General features: G+C 47.7%; 1 protein-coding gene across 1 annotated transcript; it reads left to right on the top strand.

Moving 5' to 3' along the window:
• Positions 1-13,423: 13,423 nt before the first annotated feature.
• Positions 13,424-23,422, top strand: ELOVL3 (ELOVL fatty acid elongase 3). The gene is made up of 4 exons (XM_062580454.1): positions 13,424-13,527; positions 17,163-17,294; positions 21,749-21,900; positions 23,001-23,422. Exons 1-4 carry the CDS (start codon positions 13,424-13,426, stop codon positions 23,420-23,422), a joined length of 810 nt encoding a protein of 269 aa, XP_062436438.1.
• Positions 23,423-25,856: the final 2,434 nt, after the last annotated feature.

The following is a 25,856-nucleotide window of genomic DNA, read 5'->3' as shown; positions in this document are numbered from 1 at the left end:
TAAAAGTATACTTTCTCTCATTCTACTTCATTATTTATTCTTTCAGTATTGAACACAGAAGGAAAGTATAGCAAGGCCTAAATTTAGTTATTAAGTTAAATTATTAATAATGAGTAGCCTGTCACATATGGTTAAAAGCCTTGTTGAGGGAAGGGCTGCAGGGGAGATTTATTCCTCAGACAGCTCTGCCTTAGAGTTCATACCTGGTCTGTGGGCAAGATGCTGTTTGGTTACCTTGTGCACTGCCTTGTCGGGTACACTGAGACTGGCAGATAGGACTGTGGTGAAACTCAAAAAATTAAATTTGTGGTTTATAAGGCATCAAGATTTTTGTAAGGAGAAGTAGGACATGACTGGCCTTTGAGAGCTGAAGAAGCAGGGTTAGATAACCTCACCTAGAAGCTGCAAACCCCACCGAGCCCCACGCAGTGCAGGGATGCTCTCCATCTTTCTCTCCTCCATCTTTCCCTTGGCAAGGCGCAGGGGAGCCCGAGCACAGCGCTGAGATGCCAGCTGCCTCACTAATGGGTGCAAAATTCCCTCGGGTGCCTCTGTGGGCAGGAGGCGCTGGGGGAGTGAACGAGCTGGCTTTTCAGGTTGGCTTTGCCCTCTTGGCTTGATGAGAGCCTCCTCTGAGCGTGAGGCAAGACGGCCCGTGAACGAACGAAGACTGTGCTCCCGACGCCTCTGAGGCAGTGCGAGAGTGAGTGCGTTTTCCAGCAGAGCCCGGTGCCGCGAGCCCGGGTGGCTGCAGCGCCTCTGCTCCCAGCGCCTCCCCGCTGCCCAGATGCCAAGGTGGGAAGCCACGCACTCGCCCTGTTCCTCTTGCAACTCCTCTCGTAGCCTGCGGACATCAGTGACTGGACCATGCTGGCACATGCGGCAGGGCACAGCACTGCCTCCAACTGCTGCTCTTTTATGGGATTTTGCAAGTAACTAATAAGCTACTGCTGCTCCCTCCCCAGTGCCTCACGTACCTCCCCTTCAGCATCTGCACGGGAGAGCCTGTTCTTCGGCCCAGGGCAGGGCGATGTCAGCTCCACGGCTTGTTTTTCCAGCCCGCGAAGGTGGTGGCACCAAACCTTGTCAACAAAATTTGGCTAATGAAGAGGCGTCTCCCTCTGCAGGTGAGTGGGGCATCGCTCTGGCTGCGAGGGGAAAGCGTCTGAAGGAGGGGCTCCTTGAAAACTTGAGGCCTTTGACTCATCGCACCATTAAATGCCAGTGAGCAAAGAGCACTCAATTAAGGAGCTTCCTTTCACCTCTGTGCCAGGAATCACTTCTCCGTGGCTGGCGCAATTGCTGTGCGCAGCTCAGCCCCAGCCTTGGTCCCTGCAGCTCCCCGAGGCAGGCCTGCAGGTGAGGTGGGAGCCGAATCCCAGTTTGGCACGGCACTGCGGTGTGCCTCTGCCAGAGCTACCCTCTCATTTGCCGCAAGAAACCCTCCTGCAGTCATGCAAGGGGGTTTCTCAGCCCTGAGAGGGAGAGAACTCATCTCCTCAGTCCCAGGAAGAGGCTCACGGGAAAGTCACCAGGATTTTCTGCTCTTACCAGGCCTGCTTGGCTGGCCCTAGACAGGTCTAAGTGGTGGGTGGGCTTTCAGTGTCCCTCCCCTGGATTTGCAGCCATGTGCCAGTTCCCCTATCCTTGTTCCTAGCTTGTGGTTGGTGGCACTGGATGGACTATCACCTCTACCCCTGAGGCAGGCCAGCTGCTGCAGTCTTCCTCCTGGCAAGCTTCAGGGCCTGGCTGGGATCAGCTCAGTGCATGGCCACCTTCACCGTGAGGGCCATGCGGCCCTCAGCCCCCAGGGAACACTGTGTTACCCTCTGTTCCCATGGTTGCTGTGGCTGCAAAGTGGTTTTCATCTCCAGCTGCCTGAGCTGTACTCAAAGTTTCAGTCCTTTGGCCTCTACGTGCTATGCAGGGAGCTTAATCACACAGCATTTAATACAGTAGATTATTTTTGCATAACACCGAGCAAGCCCAAATCTTCCTCAGGGAGGTGAAACACAGCGGATGGATGCTACCTGCCCTGCATGCAGAGCTAGGCTGCTGGCTGAGGGTGCACCACCAGCAGGCAGCAATCCCCCTCCTAGGCAATGGGTGCAAGGTAGGCTAAGCTCATGGATGCTTCTGGGCCATGGGAAGCTCTTGGGAAGGGCATCTTTAACCCACCCTCTGCCTGAGACTGCAGCAATGCTGAGTGTCCTAATTCCAGCAGTTCGTAGGGTGCTGCTTAACCTGGGCACCCCCAGCTGGGGCAGCACCACAGTGCAGCAAAGCTTCTTGGGTCCCTGGGGTTTCTCCAGCGTGTGAACCCACATGGGTATGACTGACTGTGCCCCCGTTGCTCGCACAACTTGTGTGGCTCTGAGTTTCAGCAGGGCATTTAGTAGCAGCAAAAAAGATACCTGGTGTAAGAATCCTTTTTTCGTTCATGCCTTATGCTTGAGCAATAAACCACATCTAGCAGCTGCCTCTTCGGTTTCCTGCCAGGAGAGGTGCTGTGAGCAGGACAGCAGTGGTAAATCCCAAATCTAGCATTTCCTGGCAGAACCCCAGCAGAGAGTGGAGAGACCTGCTCTTCCCAACCACCGTGGGGCCTCGTTGCACCAGTGCAAGGCGTGCGCTGAGGAGGATGGTCCAGTAAATTGCTAGAAGTGGGACACACGAAAGTACAGAGCTGCTTCCCACAGCTGAGGGCAGCTGCAGGCCTGCTTTTGTCACAGAATATAACCCTGCGCTGTAGCAAATTCAAAACTTAAGTGATCCTGATGCTTGGATCTTTCTCCTCGGTGACTCGGGCAGAGATGATCATGTTTCTGTAGCCTCCTCTTTCACCTCACTTCATGCACTGGAAAGAGCTTCTGTTCAGTGGATTCCAGAGAATATTCTGTGCCGCATGTTTTCAGTGTGCACCACTACTACAGGACAGGTAACACTGATCTTCAGATGCTCACAGTGTTACCACTTACCTGAGTGTAGAGCTTGTGTAGAAAACAGGACTCAGCGCAGTGGGGGCAGGAACGTGTTGCCTGGGGTGAAGGTGACCCGGTGTCAGTGGTGGGCTTGGCAGAGACTCAGTCTTTGAGATCTGGCCGGACAAACTGCTCTCTTCGCCCTACCTCAATATTTTGCCGGAAGGAAGAGGTGCATATTGACAGTGCCAGGCAAGCCGGCTGCTACCAGATGCTATTTGGCCTACTGAGGAAGTTGTACCCTTCCACCAGCTGGGCAGATTCACCCCACAGTGTATTCGTATAAAATTTCTTTTTCTCCCACAGTTTCCCAAGGCAGGAAGAAATATTCTAAAATAAAGCACTGCTCTCCCCAGCTGCAATCTGCAGAGTGTTATTCCTTGCTCCTGGCAGAGAGAAGTCAGCTGCTGGACTTGGCACAAGCTCCCTGCAAGCAAATTGAGGGAGAATCTGACTCACACCACAAATGGTATTGGAGAGGAGTATTCCCACTTCCACAGCTAGGGAGCAGTGCCAGGCAGGGACTGCAGATGGAGGAGAGCTCCCAGCAGCAGCAGGCATGGTGTCGTGGGAGACCCCTCTGCTGCTGGTGGGGAGTGAAAGCCAGACATGGTGCTTGGCAGCTCCATGCAGGGAGGGACTGTACAGCAGCTCCTGGGGTGGCCTGTGCCTTCTGCTGGTACTGGAAGCAGAAGTGAGAGAAATTTCACTTGGAAAGAGGGCAAAACTTTTGGTCAGTGAGGTGGTGTATTTTTAGAAGGCTTTAGTGGATTAGCTGACATTTTCAGGCTTTTAAATCAGGTTAGATGCCTTTGAGAGAGGAGAGGAACATAAATTACAGATCATGATGGGCATCATCCTGGAGAGCAAATGGGCTGCTCCTCATCAGGGTGCAGCAAGGCACAACTATTCAGCAAGGGTCAGGGCACTGCGAGCCCAGCAGGAGAGCAAGGCTGGAAGTGTGAGTGCCTGTCCAGTGGGTCTCTGAGAAGGAGGGACTGTGCTCAGGGTGCTGGTATTCCTAACTCCTGGAGAGCAAAGGACACAAATCACGGATGGTAGTATTAGTGGAAGGAGTTGTTCTCCCACTTGTTCAGGAAATGAGTTAGATAAAACCGACAGAAAGATTTGTGGGGTCTTCCCTGTTGTGCTTTGGAAGGGATTCCCACAGGCTGCAAAAGACCAGAAGATGTTATGCATGCCATGGGGTGCTTCTTCGTTGCCCAGCCAGGCCCATGCCTTCGAGGAGAGCTGGGGCAGCCGATTGCTCCAAATATCTGACTGGTTTATTGAGGTATGGCAAGCCCCTCCTTCCTCTCTCAGCCTCCATTCACACTCCAGGATGATGTCTGAGTAAGAGCACTCAGCACGATTTAAAACTGTATATGCTCAAAGCACTGTGGCCTCTTCTTGCAGCTCTTTTGAACCTATGCTACGGTCTTCGTCTGGATTCTCCAAAACCACGGTTAGTGGCTATCTGTTGAAAAGCTGATAGTGGCTTTCACAGAAATATATTAGAAGTAGATATTTTATGCCATTCCAGCCAAGGTTCCAGTAAAAGCCTCTAGCATCCAAGTAACTATTTTTACATTCCTCTCTGCACTTTCTTATACTCACTGCAGATGACGCACTGTCCTTGGCACAAGCAACAGCCTTCTTCATTCACAGCCCTAACCCATTCCCACCCCAGATCCACTCTGTCAGGAGTTCTGGGGAGAAAAATAAATAAATAAATAAATTACTAAACACCATCCTGCAGTGCAGGAAGGAGTCAAATAATGGTTGTCTGGGCAAGTTTAAGTCTGTGAAGACCAATAGCTGATCTTGGAAGTCATGTTCTTTAAATGAGTTCTGTTTGATTTGGGGGTTTTCATAAAAGGCCATCTAGGGGAAAAAAAAAAGAGAGAAATCTACCACACGGGCTCTTGTTGACACTCATTCATCTGCAACCATGCTGTTACCAGAAGGTGAATTAATTTAGAACACAATAAGGCTGTCATCTTCTGTGTCAGTGCTGTGACACAAGGATGACACATGGCCTGGGCTGAGGAGCGATGGGGATGTGAGTTTCCAGAGGTGATATAATACAGTGAAGTGACAGCGAGATGTAGAGATTTCGTGTTCCCTTCTGGACGGGGGAAGGGACCATGCAGTTACAGCTAGAAAGCATTTTGCTCCTGTTCTTGCTAGCTTTATCCTTCCTCAGCTCCTCATCTGTTCCCAGTCATCCTCCCCTCAGTCTAGCCACCGCAAACCAGTTGCCAGCTTTGCTTGAGCTAACCAAAATTTCTGGAAGACTCCTATTTATGGCTGCTCAATCACAGACACAAATATTGCTATGTTTGTGGATTTAATTCTTCAGTTATGTAGGTATTTGGACTCAGAGTAGCAAGGAAGAGCAATTATTGCCTTTATTGCTCCTAAGCCATCAGAGGAAGTCTGTTCTCAAGCTTCTCCCTCCACTGCTGAGCCTGTTTACCCCCAGCTGGGCCACTCTACATGCTGTTATAGCGGACACTAGGTGTGACACAGCTGGGCTGAGTTCTTTCTGCAGCTTCTTACAGGTAGCCTCGGTGGCAGCAGCAGCAGTAAGGTCTATCACAATCTTCTTGAAGAGAACTATTTTGTTAATACCTAAGAGGAGGCCTTTGCTTCCACTGTTACAACCGTGCTGCTGTTGATTAACCTAATCCCTGTCTCCCCTGAATTCTTTTATACTGAATTATTCGGTACTCCCATAATGCGAGCTTTTTGAGACTGAACCATGAAGTAAAACTTAGCAATCTCAGTACGAATTTCTCCAGGGCAGAATTTTCCTCTGTTATTGGTAATGCTAGAAGACAGAGTTATCCAGTTTGATTGTGAAGAGATGCATGTGCTCCAAGAGGGTTCATCTAGCAATAATTTTAAGGAAACAAGATGACTTTTTTGCTTTTATCAAATCAGAGAGAATGAGGAAGCTTAGATGAGTTATGGAAAACAGAATGATAGTTTTCACAAGCACAAAAGCAGCCTTATATATGTGACATCTGTTCTTAGGAAAGCAGATCAAGTAATAGAGAAAACAGTTAATCTATTCTTGAAAGCAGCATAGATTAACCTGCATATCTTGCCCCAAAAAAGGAAAGAAATAGAAACAGTAAGACGTGTTCTGCAAGTACTAAATTCAGTGTTACAATCCAAATGACATAAGCTATTGAGTTCAATGCAGGCTTCAGCTGGAGATAAACCTCAGTATCCTGTGTTTTGCAAGGCTGCACATGAGGTGATCTGTTAATTCAAGCAGCGGTAAAGCCAGATTTTGGACTCTAGATGAGGAAACTTATCAATGGGTATGTACAGTACCCATCTATGAAGTACATGCATTGCTATTAAGACCAGTCTTTTTAACATCTGAACTAGATGGTAAGAAGAGTTGAATGGGCAATTTTCATTAAAACCAAACTGGTAAGAAGCTGAGTGCATCAGCAAGAATTGAAGAGGGACAGAGGGATCAGCACATGAGCTACTTTGTTTTCTTTTCCTTTGCAGCTGCCACCTGGATTGGCAGAGTGAGTGGAAGTACTGAAGACCTGTGCTGGGAGGAGGTGTGTGAACAACAAAACAGAGTAACTGCAGGTAGCAAGAAATCAAAGGAGTTAGGATTAGGGCTAAAGGCATCTCAGAGGAAGTCTGAGATCATTGTAGGCAGTGCAGCTGGGATGGGCATTTCTAAAAACTAAAGCCTGGATCTGGCAGGAAGGAGAGCAGATTCCCACTCTGCTATCAGCATGAGTACTCTGCTGCTGTCAGGGGTGGGAACAAGCTGCTGGTGCTGTCCCTGTCCACTGGCAAGAATTGCCTTAATAGTAAAATCATTCCCCTTTTTGTTCCCAAACTCGCTGAAGTGGTTCTTACAACACCGCTATTTCCAGACCTGCCTCGTGCTCAGGATGCAGTGCTGCTTTCTCATCCAGGCTTGATTCCTCTGAGTCAAGTGGCACATCCTTTCACTGCAGTTTGTTTGCTTAGGAACTGGGGAGCAGCTGGAAAGATGACTGCAGGCTTCTTGGGCAGAATTCCTATAGTTTTCACTGGCTAGTGCTGGGATTAAAACTCATCCATGGTTTGCCTGGACTGTCCAGCAGTGAATGAAGCACCTGTGTTTAAGAAAGGGTCAAGACTGGTCAGGGAACTTGTATTACAGTAAGCCATCAGAGGCATTACAGTAAGACTTGAACAAAATGGGTTGAAAAAACAAATGTTAAACAAAAGACCTGAAGACTGTCACCCTTACATGCTGCGCTCTGCCAACCAAGGAATCCTCTGAATGTATCGGTCAAGTGCTGGTTAAAAGAGAATTGGTTATTGCTAGCTAGACTTTAAAGACTCCTCATGAGGAGTTCTCTAAAAAGCTTCTAAAGAAGGTAAGTAGTTGTATGTGGTGAGGAAAACTTTACAGGGATTGAAACAGTCCAGAAAACCGAAGCAAGTAGCAGGAATGGTGAATTTTTCAGGAAAAGTGTGAGGATGGGATGCTTTGAGGCTGTGAACTGTTTGTTACTAATCTATAAAGGAAAGTAAATGGCAAGGTTACATACCAAAGCAAACAGGAGAATGGGTAGCAGAAGACAATGGAAACTTAATGCTAATGAACACAAATTAATGCAGATTCTGGTGGGGGGGGACTCAGGCTGTAATGATTTCTAATTAATGAGATCAGCTTGGGACAAGGTCTAGAGAAAAATGATCGGAAGTCTCTGAAGAGCTCTCTGCAACACCCAGCTGCGATGTGAAGGAGCTGACTGCCAGGGAAAGGAAGCATTATCAGGGCTCTGAAGGGGATGGGTAGCCTGGATGACAGCTATTTGGCTAGTCTGTACAGAAAGAAAAAATGGAGGTGAGGCGAGTGCTGTTCACTTGCTTATGCAAGAAGATCCGTTAATAGTTTCCAGTGCAGTCTGATGTGTAAACCACCATTAACAACGGCAGGTGGTATGTATCTGCTTTGAGGCACTGCACGCCTGCTAATCGCCTGCTCTCCTGTGCCTCTTGGCACACAGAGAGCGCATCAGGCTCTGCGTTGGTGGGGACTGCAGCATAGCTCAGGGCAGGCTGGCTCTTGTCAAGCAAGGGCTGCTCTCCCAGTGTGTCCCAGTGTGCGCTCTCTGTGGTCACATGGAGAGCATGTGGGTGCTCTCTTATTCCTGGACAGTCTGAACTGGTGCATCTCCCCTAGGATAAAATAGAGCTGAAGTATTACTCTACCTCCCCTGTTTCCATGTTCCTACTTGTGATGCAGCAGGTAGGTAATTGGTGACAGCAGAACTAGCGAGTCAGCTCGTAGAAGAAGGGGTGCTGTGGAAGGCTGGGTAGCCGTGCTGCCCCTCTCCCCCACACTGATGGGTTTGCCACTGCCCTGTTTAGTGTGACTGATTTCTTGTCTCCTCATCATCCACTTTGGCTAAGTCCTTTTACAGACCTCTCTATACAGTGTCTTTTGTGCTTGCAAGACAAGTAGTTGATCTGCAAGTTGATCTCCTGGGAGCAATAGGTGCCTGCTGCTTTTTACCTTTCCCAAAGCTTAGTTTCTTTTCTTTGATTTATGATTGAGATTCTGAGGGAAGGGATTACCTATTATATCTTCCTGGAAACCATTTATGGCACTTTGGATACTATCAGAAATAGGCATGTTCTTACTAGTCCTGAATGATATCGAAGTTCTTTTACAAACACCTACACATTCTTCAAAGCTGGCAGAAGTCAAACTTGCAGTCTACCAGTAAAGCCGTCAGTTTGTTGCTTGCTATCCTGATACTGAAAAATTGTCGAAAACTTAGGGTATGAAATGTGATGCTTGGGTAAAAATCATTCTTCTTATAATCTTGTCCACAGGGCAAAGGAAGCTATAAATGATGCTCAGTCATCATATCAGAAACTACTCTTTTCCCCACATGTACTGGATAAAACAGGCAAATATTCCCTTGAAAACTGAAAACCCTTGCTGCAAATAGCAATTTGAGCTTCAAATGAGCATTTAGTTGATTTAGGGCTACCTCAAATAAGACTGCTTCTGTAGGATTCCAAGAATAAATCTCATGGAAGACCTAATTTCCAGAAGTTTCCATGGCCTTATTTTATGGTTCTCATGAAATCATTCTTTCTCTTTGGGTCCCCTCTTGCCATGACAGATTTGGACCAAAGGAATTGAGCCTTCTGCTCCATAGGCTCTCTGCCTCCTACCAACTCATCTGGAGGCACAAGGATAAAATCTCTCTCGCGTTGCACTAGAGAAAATCCTTGTTGGGGACTAGGGCAAATGGACCACCACTTAGGTTTTAACTACAGGAAAAAAGGAGTTTGACCTGGGGTGAATGAACCAGGACAGGGAAACAGGGAGGGTAGAAGAATGTGACTCAGAGCCTTAAGAAACTGCAGAGCCCTGCTGTGCCAGGGAGGTCCCAGACCATTCCTTGGCTGGTGGAGAAGGGCTGTGCAACTGTGCTGGACCTCTCGTGGTGCCTGGTACAAGGACATGCAGGAGGGGTTAGAGCAGGCATGGTTGTCTTTGGGGCTTTCTGCTTGGTGAGTAGGTGGTGTGGTTGGGACAGAGCTGCTGCAGCAAAGCCCCGGGGCAGTGCTGTGGGCTGCATCTGATGTGAGCAGCATGAGGAGGGTATAAAGATGAAGAAAAGCCCAACATCCGACTCATTGGATGAGCAGCGTTCAGGCACCCAACCCCCTCCAAATCAGCTCATTTTTTTCCAGAAGACTTGAAGTGACCTGAAAGACAGATATTTTAAATGCATAAAGCTGTCTTCTGTGTCGAGACATGAGGGTCTGATTCAGGATTGGGGCTCAGATGTTCCTCAGTATAAGATACTTATGTTTGTGTAAAGTGTTGTTAGGACTCTGCTTCTTTACCTACAGTAGCTGAAGCCTGTGCAACTTGCTGTGACATGTGGAAATAGCTAATCTAAGCTTACGAAATGTGCTTATTTACAAATCACGTTGAAATGTGAGGTAGACACCTAAGCTGTTCCATGCCCAAGCAGGCTGTGTCCCACACTGCTGTCTAAGCACAGGCCTCACAGCTGTCTGCACACTCGACTGCCTGGAGCTGCAGGGGCAGATGGGTTTTTTGGTGTCTGGAGTGCCAGGGCTGCAGCTGGACTGCTCAGATAAGCTTTCAGCCTGTCAAAGAGACAGTTTTGTCTCACTAGGTACAACAGGTATCTTGGAGGATGCCAAGGGCCTCTCACCCCTGCTGCTTGCTCCTGTTCTTGTGCGTCGCTGCTGTCTTCCTTCCTTCTGAGGAAGCTACCTGGGGAGGGCTGCTTGCCTGCTCTGAGGGCACCAAACAGCCGCAGTCACAGGCAGTTTCTGCGTCTTACCTGAATGTGACACTCAGTCAAAGGGACCGGACAGGACTGTTCCAGGAGACACGTGATTCTTGCTCACGTGGCGCAAAACCATTTAAAAATGGAAAATTTTAGTGTCAATCCCAGGAGTAGCTTAAGAACTAGAAATTTCAAGGTCAACATCAGCACCCTCTCTACCCAGCAGATCCATCAAATGTCATCTTCTTCCCTTTCCCAAAGGATATTTAGAGAATTCTCTTCTTCCAACACAGTTTTATATAAAGAAGGTCTTATTTCACAACAGCTACATTGTAGGTCAAACAAGTAGATAGTTCATATTTGCAGACCACAAAATAGCTAACCACTGCAGGTAGTAGCTAGTTAATCTCTCCAAAGTAATAAAAAGTCTTAACTCCTTTTAAGAAGACGACAATCCACAGGGAATATGCAGACAAAGGAATCTTTTAGGGTGTCTGCTAGTCACTCTTCTTGTGTACAGCTTTCATAAGCTGGCTGGTCCCTGTTTCAAACTGTTCTGTAAAGTCTTGCTGAAAAAAGTTAAATTTTCTCTGCTCACTTGTAGGTCATGACCATGCCATTCTGCCCATAGAATTGCTATAACCTGCAGCAGAGCTTTCCTAGGGGATGTTTCCTTATACTAGGGAATGAGCTTCCCTCTACCAACAAGAATTCCCCTTTGGGAGTAGTTGACTGTGGTCAGAGTTAGACAGTAGGGGTATTAATAGTTCAGAACTACAGAAAGATTGAACAATGGGAAATAAATTAGAAAAGTGTCTGCAGATAAGTACGAAAATATATTTTAACAGAAATCTCTACTAGTGACTGAGGATCTTGGAAATTGTCTTCCTTACACAATACTGTAAAGAAAGTTGCCATTTAGGGTTAAATGGTAGTAATGCTAGAACGAACAAATTCATCTCACTCTCTTTCCAAGTTTTAAGAAACCGTAGGATGCAGGCTCTCAGGTACACCTGATGGAGTAGCTCTAAGTATAAGCTAAGTAGGACAAAATAATGTAATACCATGATTTGATAAGACTGTGCTCGGAGTGGCTGGTATAGCTAAGGAACCAGACCCAAATGTTTTTCCAGAAACAGCTCCTTGTTTGCAGTGGAACTGTGTATGTGCAGTGCTGTGAAAACTGCTCAGCCCTAAGAGTCAGAGGGGCTGGATGAGATGTTTCCCTGAGCCATGTGAATGTCCCAGACCACTTTGACTTTTCTTGGGGCTTTCTGCCTGGTTCTGCCTTCTTGTGATGTGTGCCCTGAGTACACTTATCTCCCCGCTTATGTCCTTGCTGGCTAAGGTCTCTGACTGCTGCCGCTGAGAAACTTCCACTGTGAAGTTAAATGGTGCTGAGAAGGACATGGGGCTAACCGTCCTGAAGAATCCTATAAAATAATGGGGGGTGTAAGACTAAACAACTCTTAAGGGTTTTTTTGTTTGTTTGTTTTCATTGTTGTTGGTTTTTGTAGTCAGTGTTACAGGTATCCTTGTATTTTGGTAGATTAAAAGATAAACAAATACACAGCATAGAATAAATTCTTCATGCCAATGAGCATGATTCATATACACACGGCAATGCTCTTTTTGCTAGAAATGATACTTTAGCTATAAAGGGTGTTAAACAGTTATGCTTACAGTGGAGCCTGCCACACAAGAGCCGGTTAGAGGAGCGTGGTTACAAAGCAACCACAGCTAAGTGGATGCATCTCTGAAACAAGAGCCCATCTGGGGCTTTCCTCAGTTATGGTCCCATGTGCTGCAAGCTTCCAAGCAGAAAAGTTTGTTCCCAGGGCCACGATACAGCTGCGGTTGCGGCATTGATGCTGCCTCAGCAGAGCAAGGTTTTATCAGTGAAATGAGACTCCTACTCAGCAGTTACCTCTAACATGCCTACTCCTGCATTTCTGCATGCTGTACCTGCTACGAGTGATTCTTTTATCACGTTAACTTGCCTGATACCTCAGCCCAAGTGTGATAATGCCAGCAAGGATTTTGCCATTTTCTTTGGAAGAAGAAGCAATGAGCAGAAATTGAAGCACAGGAAGTTCCGCCTGAAGGTGAGGGGGAATTTCTTCCCTGTGAGAGTGACGGAGCCCTGGGACAGCTTGCCCAGAGAGGTTGTGGAGTCTCCTTCTCTGGAGATATCCAAAGCCTGCCTGGATGCAGCCCTGTCTAACATGCTCTAGGTGACCCTGCTTGAGCAGAAGGGTTGGACTAGATGATCTCCAGAGGCCCCTTCCAACCTTACCGATTCTATGATTCTGTATGTAAAAGCCCCTTTTGTTGCTAGATCATTATTCCACGCTGCACTGGCTCCAGAAAAACTATACCCAGCTGTCACCTATGAAGATGTTAGGTTGATTATTGCAAACCCTTATAAACATATCCTGGTGTGGATGCGGACACCTTCCTAATGACTTTATCTTGCTTTAAGCTATTTTTCTTTCTTTCTTTCTCAGTTCCTGTGAACACAGTGCAGAGGCCACATCCTGCGAGCTGAAACTGCTGGGAAAGAGGATCTTCTCTGACCACTGTGAGCCTTTCCTCCTTCTGTCCTTAAGCTGGAGCCCTGTGTCCAACTCACTGAGCCGTGGTGGGGAAAACATGCCGTCCAAAACCGTCTGCTTCACCTGCGCACTGACCCTTCGCCATCAGGACAACCAGCCCGCGGGTCTGCAGCGTCTTTCGTCCGAGACCCCGAGAGAGGCTTTTGACTTGGGCGGCTGAGGCTGGGGCGTGGGAGAACTGAGCAAGGAGCTGGAGTGCGGCAGCGCGCAGGGGGCAGAGACGGGCAGAGCCCCCCGGCCCCGACGGGCGGGCGCCCCCGCGCCGCGGGCCATGGGGCGGGGGCGGCGGGGGCGGGGGCGGGGCGGGGGGCGGGGCCATGGCAGGGGCGGCGCGCGATTGGCTGCGGCGCCGAGGTTTACCCGCCGGCGCGGCGCGGCGCGGCTCGAGGTGCGGGCTCGGCTCGGCTCGGCTCGGCTCGGCTCGGCTCGGCTCGGCTCGGCTCGGCTCGGCTCGGCTCGGCTCGGCTCTCCGCCCCGCCCCGCCCCGCCCCGCCCCGCCGGCGGCGGCATGGAGCTGAGCTTCAGCCTGTCGGCGCTGCCGCTGCTGCGGCAGCACGACTTCGAGCGGCGCTTCGACGAGCGGGAGGCGATGCGATGGATGCGGGACAACTGGTGAGCGCCCTGGCTGGGGCGGCCCGGCGGGGCTGCGGCTCCCCGTCGAGGCCCGGCCGCTCCGGCGGTGCCGCGGCCGGGCGGGAACGGGGCGCGACCCTCGGGGGGCGGCCGCGAAGGCCGTCGCGGCAGAGCCCGGCGGCGGGGCGGCCCTGCCCGGTGCGAAGCCGTCGGCCGTGGGTACGGCTGTTAGCGGCAAGGGGGGCAGCAGGAGTGGGAACAGGACGTGAGACACCACCCTTGACATCCAGCTCTTCTGACGCAAGTCAAAAATTTGATTTATTTAAAAATAGGGGTGAGGAAGGTGCAAATTCATTCGCAGATGTGTAGCATCGCAGGATGGTAGGCATAGCTGTCCTTTGCCAGATGTGGTGCAGCCAGCATGCACAGCTGCCCAGCTGTGGCTCTTACAGCCAGTCTTGCAGGAGAAACCAGAAAGTGAGAAACAAAGCTAATGGAAAAGGGGTGGGGAGTGGAGCAAGAGCACAGGTTCTCCACTGGAAGCTGTCCAAGTCCAAGCTCTGGTTTGGAAGTGAAATGTATTTATTAGCTTAAACTCCTGTGTTTATTTTCAGTCTGGCTCCCCCAGAACCTACAGCAATTTGGTGTAGGCAAAAAGCTTGATTCTCATGCAACTGGGCTGAACAGCAGAGCTTGTTCTGGGAGACAGCCTCAGGCAATTGAGTTCATAAACTGTTACTCAACATACAATTGTTCCTGCTATTTCAAATGAGATATTAGAGAACAACCTCCTGTCCCTATATTGAGCTCTTGTTTAAACTGTATCTTCACATGTTTCCTTGGAGAGTTTCTTGCTTTACCCCTTCAAGTACATATATTTATACAGAAAACAACTGAATAATAAATATGCTAAGCTCTGAGGTTGTCTTGTTCTTAAACTTTCTATGCCTTCTGAAATGGATGGAGCAGATCTCATTTTGTTTTTCTTTTAACTCCCTATGAGGATTTTCAGTATTTTTGCACTCATAATTACATTTTTAATAAAGATAACTACCTCGTCAGTCTTTCCCTTTCACTATAGGAGAAACCCTAATAAGCCTTCCTCCAATTTATTACTTGTTTGCAGTACGTTTTTTCATAGCCTATCTACATTACACTTGATTTGCTGCTGGTTTTCTCTTTTTGGAGCTGGGGATTGACTCATTTACTTATCTTAAATAAAAATATTTAAGAGGAGAAGGGGACTTTACAGTTACTCAAAATATTCTGTGTTGCTATCACAGTGATTTTAAATTGTTGTCTTTCTTCCAGCAATGTGATTTTGAATTCTGGAGCATAGAACTCCTTTGGTTCTTAAGCCACCAGCAGGAAAAAAAATTCTCCTCTTTCTTTGCCTTCCTTTTGGCTGGAGGAAGGCTTTCGATCTGCTTTTTTTCCTTGTGATTAAGTTAGGCTGAAGGTGGCTCTGAGTGAAAAATTCTGAAGGGAGTAGACCCCTTCCCCAGTTAACGTAGCCTCCTACCCTGGACTTTAGGGAAATTCAAATGCAGGAAAGGCAATTGTAATGGGACACAGGGAGCATGGAAGTAGGTTTGCTAGTAGAGTAGTTTAGAATCTGCAGTCTTAAGAGCCTGTGAGGGGTGAAGGGGGGAGAAGTGGTTGAGTTATTCCTCAGACTTACCTTTCCTCCTCTGTGTGGGGGTTCATGGAGCCACTCATGCAATGAAGTGGCCTTGGCAAGAGTATGCTAGGTCTCTGATGGACCCTCACTGAGCGATCTGCCTGCCCTGCCAGAGTACCACTTCAGCTGCTGCATCCTCCTGGGCCCTGCCGTGTTTGCAGCCCGTGAGCAGGCTCTGCCCAAAAGCAGGATAAAAGGAAGGGTATAAAGATGAGGAGTGTGGTGCCCAGTCTGCAAGCTTGCTTATTTTGGAGCTAGCTCAGGTGGGAGATCAGAAGAATAAAGGAGCCAATGCTCACCTGACCTGGCAAATTCTCATGCCACTGCCTCTGAGCTAGTAGACCTTTTTAGCCAGCATACATCACCCCATGAGGTCAGCTAGATTACTGGAAGAGCCATCTTAGATACTGGCATAGCATTCCTAAGGCTCTAAAGCTTGAGGTATCCAGTGCAGCTGCACCAGTGACCCCATCCCTTCCTTTTTGCATGCTATTACGCTGACACTTGCTTCTGAGGAAAGCCATGTCAAACAAATGAGAAATTTTCTACACTGTTGTGCAGCGAAAGCAAGAAGCTGAGTCAACCCAGATAACTGTCAGCCATATCCTCCAGTGAGGGCAGCTGGAGACCTCACAGCAAACTGCTGTCTGAATTTCCAGTACTGTTGTATGGAGAATGAACAGCTCCTAGTTTGATGAAGCTGAGCTCCTGAACCATAGGCTCTTATTTCTTGGGATAAAGATTCTCCAGAGCAGGTGTCTTTCTCCAAGGAGCAAAGGACTGGAAGTACAGGACTTGCGAGAGACAGATACTGCCTATGCTGATCCTGGATTGCTCCACAGCTTGCTTAAATCATGGCTGTGTCCCAGCAATGCCTGAGGCCAAACCCGTTTGTGTTTTTCTCGTCCTACCATTCCAAATGATTCATTTGCAAGATGATTTGGTAATAGCTAGCTGTAAAGGAGATTTGAGTATGTAACACTTGCCAGGGTGTGTGTGGACCTTCTTTGCACTGAAGAGCATGACTCCAGTGTGGCTGGGAGCTAGAGTAGTGCTTGCTGCATCACTTTGGGTCACCTTCTCATTGAACTTTGTTTCTGTATGTGCCTGGCACTGTGTATGAACTCTTATTACTGTGTCACTGGGTACTGAACTGCCAAACTTACCGTAGCACCAGCTGGGAAGTCAAGATCTCAGCTGTGTACTTGTTCATCTAAGACTCTGTGCTGCTTGGCCTGGGAATGATACTTAGATTGTCAGAACTAGACTTAAGCTCTGATTCTGCTTCTCTCCTTTTTTTTCCTTCCTGCTCTTGAGTTTCATCTCTAATGCTCCAGCATTTCAATAGATCTTTCTGAGGTGGTATTTGGAAAAGGAGAACTTAGGCCAGAGTGGTAAATGCTCTTCTGGAAATCATGCTTGAAGTGTGGGGATGGTGTTTGTGTGGAGTGTCAGCTGGACTCCTGAAAGAGACCTGAGACAAAATGCAGTGTGCAGAGACATTACTCCAGCTGAGGAGAAGATGGCCAACAGCTTCGCCACTGCAAAACTTATTTTCCTCCTCCCTGCAACCAGCTTCTTTACTCAAAGCAAAGAGCATCTTCTGCCCATAAGTACCTATGGAAAGTTTCATGTAAACTAATAAAATACCAAGGTGCCTCCACTGAGAATCCTGCTTGCAGCTTATCAGATCCTGCCTTTTCCTGTCAGATCCTGTGGAAATCTTCATGCTGTAATAGCCTTCCTAGTTATCCCTAGTTATTCCTAGAAATCCCTGGTTTTTCCTCATCAATTCTGCTCACTGTCAGGGCAGGCTTCTTGTGACCAAGCCCAGCCTTAAAAAGGGAAAGGGAGGTATTGTATTTCTTGGTGAGGAAGAGCTTGGCTGGGGCTACAGAATTCCTACTGGGACTAGGAGGAAAATCTGACTCTTTCCCTTCCCTACCACTACCCTGTGCTGGCTTGACTGAGAGCTCCTCTCCTCTGCTTGCAGGCAGAAGACTTTCTTATTTGCTGTGGCTTATATGGTACTGATCTTCAGTGGCCAACGTGTCATGAAGGAACGGACAGGCTACAAGCTGCGCACAGTACTGGCCCTGTGGTCCCTCAGTCTGGCCTTGTTCAGGTAAGAGTCTTTGCAGAAGCTGGAGACAGCTTTCCCTGAGGAACAGGTTGACAGGAAGTTTTGGGTATCCACCATATCCTTAGGAAAATCAATGTCCTATCCCCTTGGAGGACCTATCCCATAATCATTTCAGTGAGAGCAGAGGTAGTTGGTCCCCACCAGAAACAGTCCAGCCAGAAGAGTTACAGAAGGGCGAATGGGGGGTGTGCTCCCAAATCATTACCTGGTAGTTTTGAATACGAAGTCTGCAAGAACAGAGGTCCTTATTCAAAGAATGCCTGACAAATATAGGTTTGACTTCATGTCTGTTACTTTTAAAAACTGAGATGTGTTTTCTCTTTTTCCTAATCTGTGGCCTAGGAGCTTGGAAAATGCTGGTATGTTCACAGAAGCCCTTTGATGTGGCAAGCAAGCAGCAGCGACAGGCGCAGGTAACACTCTCCCTTGTGGCAGACAGGAGAGTGCTAGGCCTGCTCTGGAGAGGACACAAGGAAAGTAGCTGACCTTGCAGAGGCAGAGCATAGTATCAGGGACCTGTCTATTGGAGGACAGCTCATTTTACCCACCTGATCCTCTATGAATCCTTCACTTGGGTAAAACCTTGTTTTGCAGAAGGGCAAAACAGTTTGCAGTTTTCTTATGAAGACATCAAAAGCTAGAGAAGATATTTCTCCCTTCTGCAGGTGTTTCTAGTGTCTTGTAGCCACTGCTGCTTTCACTTGTTTTTACATGAGGCTCTGTTTCTAAACAAAATTTGTCTACTTCAGATTCCATTTCTTTTCTTGTGTTTTTTTCCACTAGATGAAACTGTCCATTAGTGAAGTCCTTCGTGTTAAGATACTTGGACACTTCAATTAAAGCTTCTCCTTACCTGCTTTCTGATCATTTCTAACCATGTTGTTTCTTCAATAGCCTTCAAATGATAATGTGACTTTTTTTCGTGTCTCCCCATTTTTTCTTCAGCATCCCTTTAAATACTCAAACAAGATCTATGTGCAGGGTTTGTCATGAATCCTAATTCCCTGCAAGAGTTTAGTATGGTTCCCTACTGCCTACTCCCTTGTGTCTGTATCTGAGAATCTCAGTGACCTCTTTGGCAACAATATTTCCATTGCTGCATTTTTAATCCTCTCTGAAGTTTGTTCTTGAAACCTAAACTTCAATTGCCCTGTTTTGCCAGTGTAGTCTGTACTCTCCTAGATCTGCATTTCCTCAGTTTTATAGAGCTTAACACATTCAACTTGGCTGGGCCTTGCCTATTGAACAATCCAGATGACTTATCATAATAACTTTGCCAACATGTATACCATCTGTAAAGCTTTTGATCTAATTTTATATTTTGTATTAGATTTATATCTAATTTTATATATGTTTCATGAATAGATTGATTAGCCTTAGCTTATGCAGGGATTGGTTGTAGCCAGCTGAAACCTCTCCTTTCCATTAAGTCTCAGTATTTGTTGGTGAACCAGTTTTAATCCTCTTTAATCTGGACATTGATAGTAATTAATGCTGTGGATGTGGTTAATTAGAACACAACACTCCACTGAAGGCTTTGTAAATGTACATTATGCCTACATAGCTACTCCTGTCTACCAAGCCTCTGCAGGGTTTGATAGAAGCACTTCTGTGCTGTAGTAACAGGCCATTCAAGTTCTTTCTAGAGTAATCAGCTGTGGTCATCTTGGACTCCTGGCACTGTTTTCCGTACATCTTGAGCATTGCAAAATAAGAGTCTAGGTTTTGTATAGGATTGTTCAATGCATGCTCTGCAGGATTTGAACCTAGGATAAGGATAGGTCCCAACCCCTATCCCTGAAAACTGATCTTCAGCTGGCTGGAGATGTGGGTGTTCCCCCTCTCCCACGATGCAGGGACAGAGCTGGCCTTTGTAGGTGCAGAGCTAATCTGTAAAGGATGAGCGGAGAAGTGTGCAGCATCTGAACTACCGTGATTCTAAAGGAGAGGATGGAAGGGGCTTGCAGGTCCTCTCTGGCGTGTAGCGTAAACTCTCTGAATGTGTCCGGGTTGCTGACCATCACCAGTCCTTGGGTTGCCTTTCCCAGTATGCTTTGCTACAGGAAATTTTTTTGTGAGTAGTTGCAATGGCAGGAGAATGATGGTACAAAGACAGAGGATTTTGCTACATATTTTTATAGACTTGTTCTAACAACAGCCTTTTATTGTCTGCCAAGTTCCAGATTCAGGGTTTTATAGCTGTGCAAGGTGTGAAGATCATTCTAAAACATTTTGGTTTCGAACTGTCTAGTTTTATAGTATTGGCTTCCTGCAGCGACCATGAGAATGATTCAGCACTTGATCTGTAATTAAGCTAGTAGACATCGATTTTTCCAATATTCCTCCCATCTTCACACCTCTTCGGTCTGGTGGAAGAGAGCAAAACTAGATCACTCTCTTGTCATATGCTGTAATTCTGAAGAGGAGCATCTCTACCTACATGCCTGAGTTGGCTTTGGTCAAGTCTAAGGGGCACTGATTACCCTCTGTGTGAGCATAGATGTGACAGTGATCTGTTAAATCACAAGTTGTGTGGAGAGAAGGATGAGGGAATGACTGCTCACAGTCTGTTCTGAGATGGGCTCATACAAATGACATGCGCAGGCTGATAACAAGGAAAAGGGGGTGTTTTTTCTCATAATCTGTTGAGTTCTGAGCTGCCTGCTACAGGAGGCTGTAGATGCTAAAACCGTACCTGGATTCAAAAAAATAAATAGGCAAGTGAGTACTTCTTGATTGACTTTTTTTTTTCTGTCAAACACAGTCATCAGCTGTGGGTTGGAAGACCATGAACCACAAGTGGTGGAGACTGGGAGAGGAAAAAGGGACAGAAACAACATGCTGGTCCTGTTCCCGTTCTCTCTGGGCATGCACTGTTGTTGGTCCTTGTTAGGAAACAGGGTCATAGAATCGGTAAGGTTGGAAAGGACCTCTGGAGACCATCTAGTCCAACCCTCAAACAAGTGGCCCATACAGGGATTGAACCCACGACCTTGGCATTAGCACCAAGCTCTAACCAGCTGAGCTAAACTAGGTCTGGGACAGTGGCTCCCCTTTTCTAACAAGACATGGCTGTTCTTACTCTTGAGGGCCTTTTTTCATACAGTTGAGGCAGAAGTTGTAATAAGAGGGAGCATCCTTCACTGCTCAGTCCTCCGGCTGCTGCAGGCTTCCTGGAGCTGCTTAGCATCACACAAGCAGAAGGGCTGTGCTGGCTCATGCAGTCCTCCCCTCTTGTACCTTGCTGCTGTTCTGGGAAGAGCATTTTACAGGAAGCCTTAGCATGGCTTAAGCCAGCTCAGGCTGTCTGCAATATATGCAAGAGAGCAATTGCTTGTCGTTGCACTTACTGGGACATTTCCTCCGGGGGGTAGCAATACCTCAAGAACACAAGTGTCCTGGGCAGTGGCACTCCTCACCTTCAGCAGCCACATCCAAGCAGGTGCTCAGATGGAGCTGTGCCAGTGGTACTGATCAGGCTGAGATCCTGCTGAAAGGCAGTGGCTCCAGCGTGGCCTGTGGTGCTTCTGACTCATGGAAGCCAGAAGTATAAGACAAAAATATTCATTACTTAATGCCTGCTGGCTGGGATGGGAGAGAAGATGAGAGATGACTGTATCTTTATGTTAGCACCCTACTAGAGGGAATGGATGGCTGTTTAATATCTTGTTTCTCTGTGCAGTGGATGTGCCTGTACAGTAAGTGAGACCCTGAAGTCCTCAATGGGGCAGCAGTGTAGAGAAAAAGCTGGAATTTTTTCAGATATCAAAGAATAAAAATCAGTGGCAATAGAAAAGATGAGACTTTGCTGGCTTTCCAGTCCCAAAATGTTTGCAGCGTAAGACCTTTGCAAACTCATCTTGGTCTGTGAGCAGCACACGCTCACAGACCTGCCTGTGGAGGTCAGCATGGGTAGGAGATGGAGATGCTGAGTTCCCCCAGCTTCAAGGAGGTGTTTCCTGGGTTCCCAGTATTACTGCAGACTCCTTGGTCTGCAGCGCAGGTAGCAAAGAACAGCCTCTGGGCTAGGGCCAGCCAGAAGCAATAGGAGATGTGAAGGGCTGCAGGGGATGTGAGGGGCTTACACCACCAATGGGATTTGCTTGTCTCCCTGCCCCTTACAAATAAAAGGGGCAGCAGCTGTTCTCTGCTCCACGTTATGGAAATACGCTTGTTTGAAATCCAGGCCAAAAGATCTAGGAAAAGGCTCTTGCCTAGCAAACTGAGGGGCTGAAACATGTGCTTCCCAAGAGGAAGAGTTCACAACCAGTTTAAGATAGAGGAGCAGTGGAAGGCAGTATTTTGTTTAGATGTTCCTGAGACTGCCCTGGGCATCAAGATAATATTTGTGAGTGAAGAGCTGTTAGAGAATACTGTGGGGCCCTGGGTGTGCTGGGCTGCTAGCACCTTTCAACTCTCTTCTGGTTTTCTTGCAGTGCCATTGGGACCCACCGGTCCTGGAAGTATGTGGCCTTCGTTCTCTCTACAGAGGGATTTAAGCAATTGGTGTGTGATCAAACCTTCTACATTCACCCCACCACTAAACTTTGGGCCTATTTATTTGTGCTGAGCAAAGTCCTGGAACTGGGTGAGTCTCAAGTTTCTCCTTATCCAATGTGTTCATAATTCCTTTTCTCTTCCAAGTGGTCGTCTTACTGGTCTCTGTTCAAATGTTACTTCAAGACATTGAAGTCTGTCTTCAGTCTGTCTGGGGCTGTCTAGCTTAGCATGTGCTGCTCGTTTTCTTTCTGTTGACCTGTTGCTCAAACGTTCTCTTTCTGTGGGGCTGCAGCCTGATGTTACTGCTCTGCTTTGATATCCTCAGGCCAGCACCTAGAATAGGCAATTCTGCAGTGAGCAGATTATGGTAAGGCGGCCACAGGCAGGCAGGGGAGGCTGGTGGGGCGCAGGACAGCCCATTAAGGCTTTCTTACATTGAACTTGCAAAAATCTTCATTCCTGAAGTAGAAACTTGCTGGAAACTTTGTGGCAATGTCTTTGTTGGGAAGCATCAAGTTCATTAGAAGCAAAAGCACTTGCAGCAGCGCACAAAGTTTGAATTTGTCAGTGGAAAGTTTCTTCCCTGCAAACCACTCCAATGTAGTCTGACGTCCAGCGTGCTCAGAGCAGGACTACCCTGGAGTCAAGGCTAGTGCCTTGAAGCAGAGCAGGAATTTGTGAGTGCAGTAACCAGATTGTTGGCTCTTACAGGTTGGCATTTGAAGTCACTGCTGATGAAGTTGTTCTGCTCCATTACATACAGACTGGGCAGCCTGGGAGAGACACATTTAAACTAGAAAATACGAGGATTGATATGAACCCATCTTCCACTCCCAGCTGAGTCCCTGAGCAACCTGTAAATGCAAAACAGGAAAAATATGCATGAGCAGAATTTCTTCTTTCCACACAATTTCCATGTGAAAAAGTACAGTAGAGCTGGTCTGAAGTGCTGTGTGGGTAGAGCTATATAAGCAGTACTGGGGCAAGGGGCACTCGTACCACAGATGTGCCATTAGGTGAACGTCTACATGAGTTTTATCAATACAGGCAAATCTAGTGTGACCCTAGCTTCTGATGAGATCAAGCCAAATAATGACTTTAACATTCCAGCTCAGTCTTTCTACCTTGCTTGAAAACTTATATGACTGCTCTGCTTTTATACGACTAACAATGCATTTCTTTCCCAAGGTGACACTGTGTTCATTGTTCTCCGGAAACAGAGGCTCATGTTCCTCCACTGGTACCACCATGTTGCTACACTGATCTACAGCTGGTTTGCCTATAAGCAGTCAGCACCAGGCGGTGGCTTGTTCATTACCATGAACTTCACTGTCCATACTTTCATGTATTCCTACTATGCCATGCGAGCAGCAGGCTTTTGGGTACCCCGCTACATCGCCATGGTGATCACCTTTTTACAGATTCTGCAGATGCTGGTAGCTGTGATAGTGAACATCTTACTCCTCTTCTGGATGGAGAATGAGATCTACCACACCACCTGGTCAAGTGTTTTATTTTCATCTGTGATGTACCTCAGTTACTTGGTGCTCTTCTGCAACTTCTTCTCCAAGACTTACTTGACAAGTGCAAAGAAATCGAAGAGAGAATAAAACTGATGAGGCAGGAGGTGGCTGGGCTGATGGGAGGGGGCTGGAAAGAGGAAATTTTTCATTCCTGTCTGGAGTTTGGTGCCTGATGGGACTTATGTGTTGAGATTTAGGAGGAAGTCACTGTCTGGATGAATGCCTTCAGATGAAGCTGTGCATTGGACTTTGGTGTGTCTGCCTTGAAACATGTGAATCATCAGAGTGAGGTGCGAGTTGTCTCAGGCTGACAATGTGAAGACAGGGAGAAAGTAGAGGGCTGGAGATCTCAAAACTGTGATTCTGCTTTTTCTATGCTGTTTCCCTTTTCCATGCACCAGTCAGGTTTGCAGTGGAGGCTGTAGTCCTGAGTGACTGCTTGGATTCTGCATGGCACAAGTTTCTTCTTGGGAAAAGGTGGGGGAACTCCTCTCAAAAAAGCACTAACTGCTCAGTGATCTCCCATACTGGAGGAGTAGAGAAGAGCAGAGCTCAAACCTTGCTGCTGTGTGTGCCGAGGAGCCCCCCACAGGGCTTGGGGTGAGATAAGGTGTCAGTGGGAAGAGCACTGCGTTGGAAAATCCCTGCTATTTTTTAAAGATGTGTAGAGAGGGGAAACAGGAGCTGCCCTGTTTTTTCACGTCCTTGTCTCCTGCATGCTGTTGTGGCTCCTGCAGGCCTCCCTCCCACTGCACACAGGCTCCAACCCAGGCCGTCCCTTCACACTCAAAGCCTGGTCCTGGCTTGCTGGTAACGGAGGCTGAAGATCTCTGTTCACAGTAAATTCATCGCATGTCTACCAGCAAGCCAGAGGAGAAGTGGGACCTGAAGGGCTACAGTGGGACGTAAGAGCACTCTTCCCAGCGTTCTGTGCGCTCCGGGGGGCTGCTTGGACAAGGTGTGGGGCTGGAGAATGGGGCTGCTGCTTGCAGTGGCCCAGAGGTGAGGACAGGCTTAGCAGTGTGGAGGCAGCCACGACCTGTACCTGGACTTTACTGGAAAAAGGAAACCTCAGGAAGGGATTAGAAAACTTGCCCTCACAGCCATTGGTGGTAATACATTACTGTTGACTCCATATAGCTGGAAAAATTTATAGTTGCCAAAAATCCTCTGCAGTTTTAACATTCCTTGGTATCAGGGCAGAAATGTGGGCTTTGGCAGGGAGATCAAGACTCCACGTGGCCCCAGTACAGTTGAACTCTGGCTGTGACTCTTCAGATGTGCCTGAGTCAAGCTGCTGCTAAGGCTAACGTGGCCTATATTGCCATCAGTGTGTGGGCTGGACTGATTAAGCCCATCTCCTTGTGGGGGGGATCTAGTCGCTTGGATGCTAGTCAGACTTCAGCTCTGCTGGAGCTGATAAGAGAACATGCCTCCACTCCAGCCTTTTCCCATGCCTGACTCCAACCACAGGTGGTAAAGGAGACAGTGAACAGAAAAATTAGATCCATCTCTTACAGATATCTACCCAAGCCCAGTTTCAAATATCTCCATCAGGAGCCTGGATGTTCACGGCTAAGCTGTGTCTTTAACGGAGACCCTTTTTGTGACTTTGCTGTGCTCCTACCTGCCCCAAGATGAGTGTTGGCCTGGGGGGCCAGGGTGACTGGAAAGGGTAGCTGGGAAGGACAGGCTCCAGGTAGGAGGAGAGGAGAGCTCTCTTGTGGCACCGCCTGGCTGCAGTTACTAAGGAGGGGAAAAGTGGACTCAGGTGTGAAGCAGGCTCTGTGGGGGAGGAGATTAGAGGGGGCCTCAGGATCTCCAGGCCTTTTCTGCTTCCCTCAGGAGAAGAGCTGTGGCAGAAGAGAGGGTTGAGACAATACCACCAAGGTGTGTGTTTGGTGGGAAGGCTGGGTGGAGGCTTCTGCACAGAACAGAGATTAAACTGGAGCTAGCTCAGCAGTAATGAAACCCAATGGTAAGGTAAGATCTGGATCTTGTTGCTGTTGCACTATGTATGTCTTACTAGAAGTTTATGCTTGATCTTTGAATATGCATTGCAGAGTAGGGTTGTGTTTTCCTCGGTAGCTGTTGCAGCGTGGAGTAACGTGCTTGATTACTCCATGTAATCCCTTATTTTCGATTAGCTGAGAGCAAAACATGATTTTGCTACAGTGATGTTGAACTGACATTTGCAACTGTGCTCCACATAGGCTCACTGATTCTTTCATCAGTAGCTTTACCCTGTGGAATAGGCTTTGGCAAAGACTATGTGGTTTCAGTGCTTTGCATGCGAGGGACCTCTTGCTGTGTCCTAAAAGGGGATTCCTTCTCAGCAAAGGATCTGCTCTTTCTGTGCACCCTAACAACGCTGTGGAAACCTGGTTTACACCAGCTCTGCCTGTCTCACTTGCCCAAGCAGGATAGTTTGTTTTTTCCCCCTTTCTTTAAAAGGGAAATATTAGAGTTGTGCTTTCCCCTGGAGCATATGCCCCATGAAAGGAAAGGAGGCCCCACTAAG

This window comes from Rhea pennata, chromosome 7, assembly GCF_028389875.1.
Source record: "Rhea pennata isolate bPtePen1 chromosome 7, bPtePen1.pri, whole genome shotgun sequence".
NCBI classification, from domain to species: domain Eukaryota; kingdom Metazoa; phylum Chordata; class Aves; order Rheiformes; family Rheidae; genus Rhea; species Rhea pennata.
Note: the sequence above shows the minus strand (reverse complement) of the source record. Positions and strands in the feature narration are given on the sequence as shown.

Bases quoted from the DNA above. Each gene is read 5' to 3' on its own strand.
- ELOVL3 (XM_062580454.1), top strand. From the start codon at position 13,424: ATGGAGCTGAGCTTCAGCCTGTCGGCGCTGCCGCTGCTGCGGCAGCAC. The intron at 13,528-17,162 runs GTGAGCGCCCTG...CTCTGCTTGCAG, and splicing joins CGATGGATGCGGGACAACTG to GCAGAAGACTTTCTTATTTG. The intron at 21,901-23,000 runs GTGAGTCTCAAG...TTCTTTCCCAAG, and splicing joins GAGCAAAGTCCTGGAACTGG to GTGACACTGTGTTCATTGTT.